Source organism: Psammomys obesus, unplaced genomic scaffold (assembly GCF_907164565.1).
Source record: "Psammomys obesus unplaced genomic scaffold, mPsaObe1.curated_primary_1811, whole genome shotgun sequence".
Taxonomy (NCBI): domain Eukaryota; kingdom Metazoa; phylum Chordata; class Mammalia; order Rodentia; family Muridae; genus Psammomys; species Psammomys obesus.
Window position 1 is genome coordinate 8057067 of NW_026596034.1, and position 12684 is coordinate 8069750.

The 12684-nt window shown below is 44.8% G+C and overlaps 1 protein-coding gene across 1 annotated transcript in view; it reads left to right on the forward strand.

The window, feature by feature from the left end:
- The window catches only part of Fto (FTO alpha-ketoglutarate dependent dioxygenase), a 342843-nt gene that overhangs the window by 198643 nt on the left and 131516 nt on the right, over positions 1-12684 (forward strand). The window contains exon 8 of the mRNA XM_055621049.1: positions 37-161. Within this exon, the coding sequence (XP_055477024.1) occupies positions 37-161 (125 nt within the window). The remainder of the gene's footprint in view (positions 1-36; positions 162-12684) is intronic.

The window sequence follows — 12684 nt, forward strand, 5'->3', positions numbered from 1 at the left end:
ACATTTTCTTTCTCTTTTGGGGATCATTTCTTCTAGACAAATGCTGTGCTTCGTGAAGTTAAAAGAGAGGGGCTCCCTGTGGAACAAAGGATTGAAATTCTGACTGCCATCCTGGCCCCAGTCACCGTGCGCCAGAATCTGAGGAAAGAATGGCATGCCAGGTTCGTACTGCCGGGAGGTGGGGTTTGCTGTTTCTGACCTGGCTTGCCTTGTGCCTCTCACTTGTGGGGCCATAGGAAATAAGTGAAGTGAAGTCATTCTGAGCTAAAGTTAGCTTTCCTGCCTGTGGTAGCCTCATCAGTGTAATGACGCCCGACGTTGTCCATATGTGTGTACAAGTTTTCCTTGAGTGTAACATTTAGCCTGCAGGTTTGCATCTTGAGCATAATGTAGTTTAAGTACCTGATGCCCAAGCGCCCTTTCTGACCAGCAGTCCGAAGACTACCTTTGCTTTTCAGTTAGGCAGATGCCTGGGAAGTCCACGGAGTATACTCTGTCACTGTATTCAGACAGACTGTTTGGAAGCAGTGTGCTTATTGGCCTGCCTTATTTTCAGATTCAGCTGAGGTGGAGATTCCTTTGGCTTCAGTCTGGTTTCTTTGTGTATGGAGGTACCTGGGGTTAGAAAGCTCTCACTATGGAAGGTGTGTATAAGTCATCAGTTCTGATGGAATGCACATGCTGATGAAGCATAGTGTCATCTTCCTAGAAAACAGTTGCCATCTGAGAGGTCGGAGCTGGCTTGTCCAAATGTTGGGTCTCTTCTACGTGTGTAGCTGGTGAAAATACTGAACTCTTCTCCGTCTCTGCACAAGAGGGAGAGGAGTCGGGAGCTAACACTGCCTCTTGTTCCACGGTCCTATTTGATACTTAGAAATCTTCTCTCTGTGCCTAGAAGTCAAAGAACATTCTCCAAAACTTCATACTATGGAATTTTCAATAATTGATAGCTTTACTAGTAATTATGATCATAAAAATAAATGTGTTTGAGAAGGGATGAAGACATGAGCAGCGTTTTCTAAGAAAGGCAGCATGAGCTATTGCTTCTCACTGGGTATCAGAAAGCTGCTTCCTTGGGGTTGCACACTGTCTGTCTAATTCAGACTGTGTTCAAGGGGAGCATCACAGTTTCCAGCACCGCCTCTTTCTCTCAGGGTTGTCACAGTAAACGAGTTTTCAATAGCAGTGACTAAGGAATGATTTACCATTTAACTTTCAATAAATAAATTTGGGCTTTTTGTGTTACCATTATTATATTTGTATTAAATTTAATTAAATAAGGGGCTACCAGCATTGGGGCATCAGAAGGGTTTCTTTCTCTCTTTTTGCCGCATTCTCTCTTCTGCCTAGAGCTACATATTAATTTAGAAAGGAGAGAAGAATGTCATCCTCTATCTTCTCTCTCCCGCACTCTTCCCTCTAAAGACAGCACGGCCCAGCATGTCCACTCAGAGGAGCGGCTGTCTTTTGTTGGGTGCATATAGTTTGTTACCAGTAATTTCCTATGACATCAACTCATTAGACAGCATGGCCAAGATGGCCTGTTTAAATGGAGTCTGGCCTCAGCATTTCTGGCCCCTTTACTGCTAACAGTTTAATCAGGAGCTGGAGCCAGTGTTGAAGTTGATGTAGTCTAGTATCTGAAACAAAAATTCGCAAGTCCTTTGTGGCATAGGCGGAGGGAAGCAGGGGCTTAGCAGCTGACACTGTGCAGACCCTCTTAAAACCAAACACCTGAAAGAAAATTTCAAGAGGTCGATGTCCCGAGAGCTCCCAAGGCAAAGTGTCCTCGGAGTATTAAATAACCGTGTTCCTCCCCCACCCTCTGTGCCCCCATTTGATGTTTCCCATCTCGGTGCCCTATCTCAAAGCCCCATCCATATGAGCCGGATAAACAGACAGTCACCATATCCCTCTCTTTCCTCATCAAAGCATTGCCCGGCGTCTGGCACAGGCCGGGCCTTGCGTGGCTGTCCAGCGGGTGGTGGTAAAAGTTATAAAACATCCCAGAAAGTGCCTCTCTTCCTTGCTGCCTGGTTTCTTTAAAGATTGGCTTATTATGTGCTTAGGAATTACACAAAGAAAAGAAAAAAGAAAAAAAAAAAAACAAAAAAACCTGTGCTTTAACAGAAAATAATTAGCACTCACCAAAGGCCAAGCAGTAGATTGCAGCCTTTTACCTTCATCAAAGCTACCGGGGGACTAGTTAGATTAGAGACTAGATTCTTTTCTTCAGAAAGTTCCATCCAGATGACTCTAATTTGCTTATAACACACATTCAGCTGTATAACTTCGAGAATCTAGTCAGCCCGACTCGCACTGGCAGTGACTCCAGTGCCAGTCTCCCTTCACATGCTGTGTCTTCAGCAGGTTCATCGGCCATCATGATTGCCAGAGAACATTTTCAGTGAAAGTTGTAACTTGGTCATAAAACATGTGCCCCTCTCTCAGGCCCAGAGTGGAGCCATTGTCTGGGACTCCTCATGTCTGAAACCAAAAGCATATGTTCTCTATAATTTAGCTCCTCGAGGAAAGTGTCAATTCTGCAGTGACTTGGGGTAACTGAGTTTGTCACAGTGTCACACAAACCTGTGATTCCAGAGGCACTTCTGAGCGCAGTTGGGTTTCCTTCCCCAAACTCGATAATCTTATAAACAGCCCTCTCCAAATAGGCTTATTAAGGCTGTCCATTCACGTCCCCGTCAGGAGCACCGTGTGAATGCCGGGCAAGTGTTAACAGAAGAGGTACCGAATTTCTGAAGATTTGCCTTTGTTTATACAGTCCACTCTGCCTGACGGACAGCTTGTTATAGCTTTTAAAGAACTGGGCAAGCCCTCTGATCTGACCCCTTCTTGACCTCCGCAGCCCAGAGGTCAGTCTGCAGCTAATAAAACCCAAAGCTCTTAGGGTCTACTGTAGGAGCAGGCAGAAAAAGAGCAGCTGCAAGGACTGAGTATCCCAGGATCGGCTGCTTTGGGGTCACTGTCTGATAATGAAAATGATTACCAAATTATATGGAAGTTTAACCGCAATAGTGAGAGAGAGGAGGGTGGAGCCCAGCGTATTAGGTTTGATAAATGAACTGTGAAGAGGCCCATCTGGCTCTCAACATCTTTTCTCCCCCTCTTTCCCTACCAAGGGGAAACATTTTAAAATAACAGCAGTACATATAGACTCAATGACCCATGCAAGGAGCTGGAATGGATTAAGATTTAATGGTGACAGTGGACAGAATTATCATTTGAAAAGTACACCAAAGAAAAGGTACAGTCAGTGTCCATGCCTGACTTGTTTTTCTAGATAAAAATCTAAAAAGCAGTGCCTTGGTTTATTTTATACATATCCCCAACATATCACCTAGAATGCTGAAAATGCTGAGGCATTCATGGTGTAATTAATCCACGTTCAGCTTAAGGAATGAAACGGGCCCTCTTTACCTTGAGCACATCAGAATGAGTACTAAACATTTTGTATCTCCTTGCTGAGTTTCAGTGATAGGGGTTAATGAAAATGCTTTACAAAAAAAAGGGTGGGGGTTGTCCATTTCAGTAGCTGGCTCTTCTGCATGTTACAGCCCTGGGTTTGTGCGTGGCTCATGGGCACCATTGTATTCCAGCTAAGACTTGGCAGTTTTTCTGGATAACATGCTTGTTTATCCAGTGAGTGAATTTTTTCCCCAGTATTCATTCTACGAATGTGTAGTGTCCTGCATCAGGTGTGATGCTGGAGACCAGCCAGACCATCTTCTCTGCAAAGATGGTGGGCACGTCATGGCTCTGCTTATGAGACGAGAATGATTTTACTCAGGAAGCATCCGTTTGTATATTTCGTATGCTTATATTGCACATAGTGCTGTGCCTATGATGGTGAGCTCTGCAGCCAGTTCCATGGGGATGAGGACATCCCAGGTTCCTAGAGAGGCAGTGGAAGGCAGTCAAGGGGAGTGTGGCGCTTCTCTTTGTGACCTGCTCAGCAAAGTATGTCATCATAGAGGTCTTAAGAGACTAGTCTGCTGTAGCGCCGAAGACCCTGACTCTGAGCCATATTTCCTGCAGAATAGAAGCCTCACCTAGACTGTTATTATATTGAAACAGAAACAAAAAGCTACTACACACTACCCAAAGCTAGCATACTTTTGTTTTCGACCTGACTGTGTCTTAGGGAGGGAGGGATGGGAAGGACCTGGCTGACCACTGAGTGCTTAAGAGTGAGCAGTGCTGCTCACTGGCGGGAAGTGCCTTAACTTGTTGCTGTATGAGGAGGAAGTGTGATAATGAAAGCAAGGTCATTAGGAGATTTTAAAGCTAGAGATATAAGCCAGTGAGAATAAATGCCATATGACCTCAAAGTCACCATTGTGAGGTCCACAGTGAGTGACTTCTAAAGTATCTGCCCAAGCCTGCGCAGGCACCACACTGTGTAGTCACAGCACACTCCCTACCCAAAACAAAGCCCTGTTCTCTGGAAATAGCCACTCTCAATTTCCTTTTCCCTCTAGCCAGTAGCAACCACTAATTTACTTTCTGTATCTAAAGATCTGTCTTTTATGAACAATATTATAAATACATACAAATTTGGCTTCTTCTGTTTAGCATAATTTCAGGATTCATCCATGTCATAACATGTAAATACTTCATTCTTTTTGGTGTTGAATAATATTCCATTGTATGACTATGTTTTGTTTACCAAGTTATCAGCCATTGGACATTTGATTGTTTACATTTGGGACTATTATGAATAATACACCTCTGAATATTCATGTGCATATTCTGGTGGAAGGTTATGAATAGGCATAGCATGGGTCTGGGAATGTTGTTCAGTGTAGGTGAACCTTAGCCTGTGGAAAGCCCTGGCCTGGAATCAGTCTCATCATACTCATGCATACATACGTGAATGCATATGCACAGGCCATTCGAGTGCATGCTTGTGTGTCTGCATGTGTATGTACCTGTGTGTACATGTGCTGATTAATGTTTCTTCTCTGTTGACTTGATCTTGTGTCTCTACCTCTTTCTCTACCGCAGGTTAAGCAGAGTGTGTGTCAGCTTGCTTAGCACTTAGAACAGCTGCAGCCAGGATTGTTGTAGCATTTAATAGTCTCTTCCATTGTAATAAGGTCCCATCCCAGCACGGGGCCTTGACTCCGTTCATGATGTGTGCCTGGCATCTACCAAGGCACCTGGCACTCTAACTGACTGAGTGAAATCACTTCCCCGGCGCATTCCTGTGTTTCTAAGCACTTTGTGTTTCTTGTGTGTATGTGTGTGTGTGTTTAATTGTTGTTGCTTGTCCTTAACCTTGCTGAGTTGTAACCTTGAACTTAGAAGAGAAGGGAGAACCCTAATACTGGAAATGAATATGAGTTACTTCTGACCTTGTCAAGAAAACACATGAGCTGTCAAGAAGGCAAGATATTGAATGCAAAGCTTTGGACCAGGCTGGCTGGGGGAGAAGACACCAAGGGACTCTGCTAGGACCAGGACAAAAACCATGGTCTCCTCTGTGAACCAGCCATTCCTAATTTTCTGAGTGGAAGATGATGTGTCAGGGAGGTTGGTTCAGGCCCTAAAAGCCTCTTGAAAGTCATGCCTCTAAATGAGGTTTGGGTTCAGTCCAGTAGGGCCAGGCTGAGATTTCATGGAGCTCCAGGTCTGTTTCAGCTACTCTGGGCAGCTACCTTGTCCTAGTCACCTGCTGGTACCCTGAGCCTCGGTGACTTCCTGCTTGGGCCCCAACCCATTTTCCGGTTGTGTTAACAATATGTGTGGTCACTAGCCCTTGGACTGCCCTGAGAGGCTGAGACACAGTTTACTGACATAAACTGTGACCATGTCTGATTCTGTCCTTCATGCTCCAGAGAGTGGCTGATTCTTTGGGCAGTTAGTTAGTTGGACACTAGGAGTTTTAGCATGAATTTGTAAGTCGCTCTTCTTTGCCCTGCCAGGATGGCATGAAGACTATGTGAGGCAGATCTGAAAAGCTGGGAGGCACCGGCCTGCCTACCGCCATGGTTTTTATTATCATTATTATCCTTTAATGCATCTGTCCTTCCACGTTAATAATTACAGCCACTGCTATCTGCCATCCATAGCAAAAGAATGTCCTTTGTGTCTCTGCACCAGATTACTCCATAAAACCTGGTAACACCGTAAACCTCCTCATAACTGTGTAGGGATTGAGACATTCTCTAAATGTAGAGCAAGAACTAAATGAACAAAGTGCTGTGTGACCCTCTGTCCAAGATATAGCAACTTGTCTTCGGGTGGGCAGTGTTGTTACTGTTGTTGCCATTGATACTATCATCATATGAACAGTTTTACGGGAACAGAAGCCAATTGGCTTCTGCACATCTTCCTTATGAAATCAACACATGGGCTGGTGAGCTGGAGCTTCTGCCAAGTTACTGATTATGCTTAGTTGTTGGCTGTCCTTAGGGGTCGTGCTTCCTAACTTTTTTGAGAAAATATTGATTTATACATTTATTTATTCAACCAATTATTTCCTGGGGTGCTGCTGTTTTCCAAACCCTGCTCTGGACTTTGGAAACACAGCAGTGAACGTAACTGAAGAGCAGTCCTGTCTTGCGGAGCTTCTCTTCTATTGGGGAGTTTGGAGGGAGGGCAGGCACTGTTTCCCCAGGGGAATCCTGAATAGTGTGTCTCTAAGAATTTGCAGAGCTGAGTGAAGAACACTCAACAGAACTGAACCAAAGCCATCCCATTCAGGTTAAAGATAGCAAATTGTCTTGTCTGATCTTTCTGGTGAATGGTCGCTTGTGATAACTTTTGCCTTTGTAGTTGTAGAGGTTCCCAGAAACACCAACTTAGGGATTCCACATTAATCACCCCTTCGGTTACCTGCTCCCTGGCTCCAACTTACTTTACCAAGCATTTGCCACTTTTAAAGCCTGCACTTTAAGAAAGGTTTAAGTTCAGGCCAAGAGTTGTCTTGGGTAATCCCCCTTAAGAGAGAACCTGAAAAACCACACCTTTGTCATAGGTGTTGGGGATTATGGGTGACAGTGCACTCTCCTTTATCAGTGGTTGTCATTGTTCCTGTAACTGGCGTCAGTCACACGGTGGCTCTGTACAGATTTATTAAGTTTCTAGCTGGTACTAGGTACTATCCTAGGCCCTGGAGCAATAGTGATGAGTAACAGTTGATTAGGAGAAATGGATTATGTAACATAGAACAAGAAATACTCAGAAGGAGATTGAGTCATGATTTCATGGAAACCCAGGTCCCGGGGAAGGAAGATAGGTATTCTGCTTTGGTGTTCTTGAGTGACTCATGGTAAGTCATCCCTTGCAAGGGTTATCCTTCCCCTGCCAAGCTGTGCTGGCTGCTAGTGGGTAGGTAAACTGCGTGTGCTTGGGAATAAGTAGGAAGAGAAGAAAACCACGTGTGCTATGTAGGTCCTTGGATAGAATCTTTGCTACCCTTCTCACATGATTTTTGTTGTTGTTGTTGTTCTCATTTTTAAACGTGAAACAAAGTATTTTTTTTCCTAGAGCAAATTGCAAAATATTGCCATAGTGGTTGTCTGTGTAGATTCTGAGTCATACCGTCTGGGTTTGAGTCTTGGCTCCACATCTATAACTCTAGGGAAGGTACTGGTAACTAGACATGTTCCTTAACTCTGTCTGAACCTCACTTCTCCCATTTGTAATTTGCCTGAGGGATAATGTGGAACCTGTTGCATATGGTTGATGTAAGTGAGTGTAAAATACCTAGGACAAGTACCTGACACACAGTAAGGACTCTGTAAAATCGTCACCATAGGTTGTGTGAGTTTGAAGGAGAATGGCCCCCATAGGCTCATGTATTTTAATGTCTCATTCCCAATTGGTGGATTGTTTAGGAAGGATTAGAAGGTGTGGCATTGTTAAAAAAGTTGTGGCCTTGTTATAGAAGATGTGTCACTAGTCATGGACTTGTAGGTTTCAAAAGCCTTTGCCAGGCTCAGTCTCTCTCTATGCCTCCTTCTTCTTAAGGAGCAAATGTAAGCTCTCAGTTACCACACCAGCACCATGCCTACCCCGCTATGCTTCCTGCCATGTCGATCATGAACTAACCCTCTGAACCTGTAAGCAAGTCCCCAATTAAATACTCTATCTTATTAGTTTCATAGGTCATGGTGTCTTTTTACAGCACCAGAACCATACCTAAGACAGGAATGAACTTCTGTTTTGTTTTATCAATTTATTTATTATGTGTACAGTGTTCTGCCGCATGTATGTCTGCATGCCCAGAAGAGGGCACCAGATCTCATTACAGATGGTTGTGAACCACCATGTGGTTGCTGGGAATTGAACTCAGGACCTCTGGAAGAGCAGACAGTGCTCTTAACTTCTGAGCCATCTCTCCAGCCCCTAGCCCCTCTTTCAACCGCCCTCTCCTTTGACAAAGTGTCCTGATGCAAAGTCCTGCCCTACTAATGGAGACCTGATACTACAGAAGGAGTGTACAGAGGAAGTCTAACCCAGGCTGGTCCTGCACTGGGCTTGGGAGAGGCACTCTCACCTAGAATTGACAGGTGTTGGTCTGGGCTCCAGGTTGATTCCTATTAGCAACTGGGATTAAGAATCTAGGCAGTTCACAGTCACTTTGGATCTTTTCAACTTTAACTAAAATATAGTATCTTGATCCACATGACCCTCAAGGCAGATATCTTCCAGTTTGGACAGGAGATTCTAGAAAATGGAGGCATGGCTTTCTCCATTCTTTCTTTGAAATCTGTGTTAGCAACTGTAGCAGACAGAACTAGTTGAGAATACTCCAAGTGCCAGGGCTGTCTGTGAGGAGAATACAGCATAACACCCTGCCTACGGTGACAGCTAGTCTGTAGTAGACATGGAACTTAAGCCAGCCTGCCTGGCTCGTCTGCTAGGAGCACAGTGACAAAGCTTTGTCAGCCACTCACATGGCTCAATATGTTGACTTCATTCTCGCAGTACAGAACCTCCCCGTTCTTCCGGATCTTTCCCAGCGTGGAGATTAGCGATCGTGTATCTGCAAATGCATGTTTCCCGGCGCACACCTCAGCCTTCGAGCTGTGAGTTCATCTCTCCAGGAGGCACTTGTTTGCAGCCCATACTATGAATCTCACTGCCATTAATCTTTTAAAGGAAAGTTTCTACCTTTTATAGCTGTGTTGTCTCTTTTGTATTGATTGCAATCTTTTTGGAAGGTAGGAGAGCAGGGAAGAGGATGAGAACATCAAAGTTTAGCCTCTAAGAATCTGTACACCCTCCAGGTCAAGTAATTTTGGGGCTGTGTTAATCAAGGCCGACTGGAGCAGGTGCCCTAAGGTGAAAGGGTAGCGATTTATCTGCTCCATCACAGGCTAGTCATCAGCTGTACAGTATGTTTATATCTGGGAAACAGTTTACTACATGGGAAGAATAGTAATTTTATTCTATCTCAGGGGTGTCCCCAGTGTATTTTACAAATTTCCTCTGTAATGAATATTCCAGCTTATAGATAAAAGTTTAACTGGCTTTGGGTTTAGCAAGTACTGGGGGAGGGGGAGAGACCAGCATTGTTGGCCTGTAGGGGACACTGTTGCATCATTTATCAGAATATTCCAGTATCTTGTCCTAGGACAAAAACAAAGCAAATTAGGGGGAAAAAAAATTGGGCCAGTCACCTTAAAACTGCTCATTAAAGTCATTTGACAGGTCCCAGTGTTAGGCGTAATCATGGCTGAGCATAATCTGCCTGAGTGTTGCTCAGGAAGCTCAGGACTCAGGCACAGACAGAAATAGCTTGCCGTGTCAGGAGACATGCAGCGATTGGCATAGCTTCGGGTTGGCCTCTTCTGTCTTCACCCCTGCACTTCGTAATGTAATAAACATTTGTGCTTAGTTGATCGCCTTTGTTGGTTTCTGAGATATGCCCACACTGTTGAAGAGCTTCTGTTCGGTGGTATCCTAAGTATATACCTTGAGCCCTGGAAGAATCGTTTTATGTCTCTTTTTCTTCACTGGCAAAGATGCTTTTTGTTTTGTTTGTTTTGTTTTGATGCAGTCATATTTTCATGGACAGCTCCCCTGTGGTGCTCAGCCCACACTCTAAGTAAACTAGCCAGCTCCCCGATAACTCCTGGGCTAGCCTTCTCTGCTGGGCATCCACCCACTTTCCCCATGCTTTTGCTAACAGACTTTCTACCTTCCGGGCCAGCTCTGTCTTCTTCCATCCCAGGACCTGAGGCCTGCAAGTTGACTGTGATGAAGCCTCAAAACAGCGTGGGGTGTGCTGAGCGCTGTGCACAGCAATCACATTGCTAGCTTCCTTTACTCCCAGTTTCACCATCAATTATGCCATGTGTTTCATCCAGTTGGCGTTACCCTCCCAGTGTTAATTATAACCTACAAGACTGTTAGAGTTAATTTTATGGCAAGCATATTGTCTCTTCAAGGCTCCAGAGCAGCTCATAAATTATCTTGAAGGTAAAATGTAACTTGGGGAACCAGTTATGAAAATTCCATCCATCTCGCTTAGGAACTGCAGCTGCTACTGTCAGCTGCCTCGCCGCGGCATTGTGAAGGAATTACGGTGGGTCAAGTTTAAGAGGGTAGGCCCAGGCTGTCATGGAGGAGAAAGGCTGTCCTGGCCCTGTCAGACAAGTGCCTTCTGCCCATCCCTGGTGGTTTCACTTTGCAGGCAGGCAGAGGCAGGTGGCACAGGTGGACAGTCCCCGAGCTGTCTGTATTCATTACTTTACAGAAACTTGCAGAGAGGCAGGACCAGAGACCTTTCCTCCTCACTGTTGTCATGATGTTAGGCATCATCTATAAAGTGTGAGGGAAATAACTTTATAAATAACCTGGGCTCGGTCCAGGAGCCTGGGCAAGCACTGAGGAGGAATCTCCCAGGGCCAGCCCCTCCGTCAACCCCTTGCCGGCCTCCCACACAGTGATTTCTATCTTACAGAAGCCCTAGGCTTGAGTGAGCATTTTATTTGTGGTTGCTATTTCTCATATAATCTGATAAAGTGAGATTTCACTGTGAACGTACTCTAAAATTGCCTACTAAGTAAATTAGCATGTTATCTTATTGGGATAATAAACACACTCCTTTTCTGTTTCCTCACACGAAGTTGAAGCTTTACATTTCAGCCCTCAGGGCTTTAGCATTATTATTTTTAATGACTGAACACAAGTCTTTCATTTAGCTTGTTTGTATAGTCACTGTAAATGATCTTTCTACTGCTGGTTCTCCATTTGCCATTCTGCATGTTATGCCAGCTTTAAAAGCTTTGAGGGGGCCTCTGAGAGTTGGGAGCTGTGTTAAGCACGGCATCTTCTAGCAGCTCGGGAAACGGGCTGTGGCAGAAAAGTCAGATAGAGTGTGTTAGGCAGGTATACCTGTGCATAGAAACTCAAGTGTAGGTTTGCGTGAGGTGTACATATACTACTATGGCTGGCAGGTGAGAGCCCTCAGCAGTGTAAAGGAACAGCCGCTCCCAGGCTGCTTGCTGTGGATATGCTCCTGAGTGTTTCTGGGTGTTTTGATTGCATCCATGCATCTGCTAGCTTCTATAGTAGTGGCACCTAAGACTGCTGTACCTGGGTTTTGTAAATAAGCTAAGGAGACCTGGCTTTGAGGTTGGGCAGGGCACTCGCAGAGGTAAAATGCTGCCTAGTGAGGTCTAAGGCTTTATGGAGGAGGTATTTGAGCTCTGGCTGACCAAGCGTGAGAGTTGGATATTTTTATTTTCTGGTGACTGCTAATTAACTAGGAAACCCAACTGTCATATATGTAGGGCCTGGTCATGTCTGAGACGGATAAAGCCATAGAGGGCAGCTGAGGTGAGAAGGGGACTTCACATTGTCTCTGAAGGGGGCTCTGTTTAGCCCTGCAAGGAAGACAGGATTCACATTCCTCGGTCTTCCCTAGTTTCAAGTGGAAAAATCAAGCCATGTGTATATGAGTCTACCAATTATTGAAATGTTAACAACCAGTTCAAATATTTGTAATTATTAATTATGCTGATTTAAAACATATCTGAAGCTTGTTAGTGTGGGCAGGTTTCTGATACAGAATGGACATCTTCACTGCTTTGAATTATAGGCTTCTCCACTTTCTTACAAGATGGCAGTGACTCCAACCAGGGAACTAGAGCATCATGTGGGCACTATCTCACTGTCTCTGTGGACCTGTGACATTCTTCTCTGTGTAGGTTCTCACTCAAGGAAGTGTGTGTGTGTGTGTGTGTGTGTGTGTGTGTGTGTGTGTGTGTGATATATATATATATATATTGGCTTTGATTCTCCAGGGTTTCCCCTTTCCTTTGCCAGAGGAAGGGTGTACAAGTTTTCAGATGTGAATGGGATGTGGATGGTACTCATCGTCACATTAAAAAGGGTGTCTGCAATAATGTTGGTGGTTACAACTCTGATGGAGGTCTTGGTTTTGGAAAAGAAGGGCTAGGACCTTACTGCCAAGGAATGACCATTTCTCCTGTTGGGCTCTGGAGGTCCAGCCTTGTCCCCAGCTCCTGCATGGGTGGCTGGGCTGCTCTGGCCAAGTATAGGAAAGCTACCCCAAGATATCACGTGATCAGTATAATCTTTTAGTGTCACTGCTTCAGACTGCTGGGTTCATAGAGGTGTCATTTGGGAAATGTTAGACGTGTGTGTGTGTGTGTGTGTGTGTGTGTGTGTGTGTGTGTGTGTGTG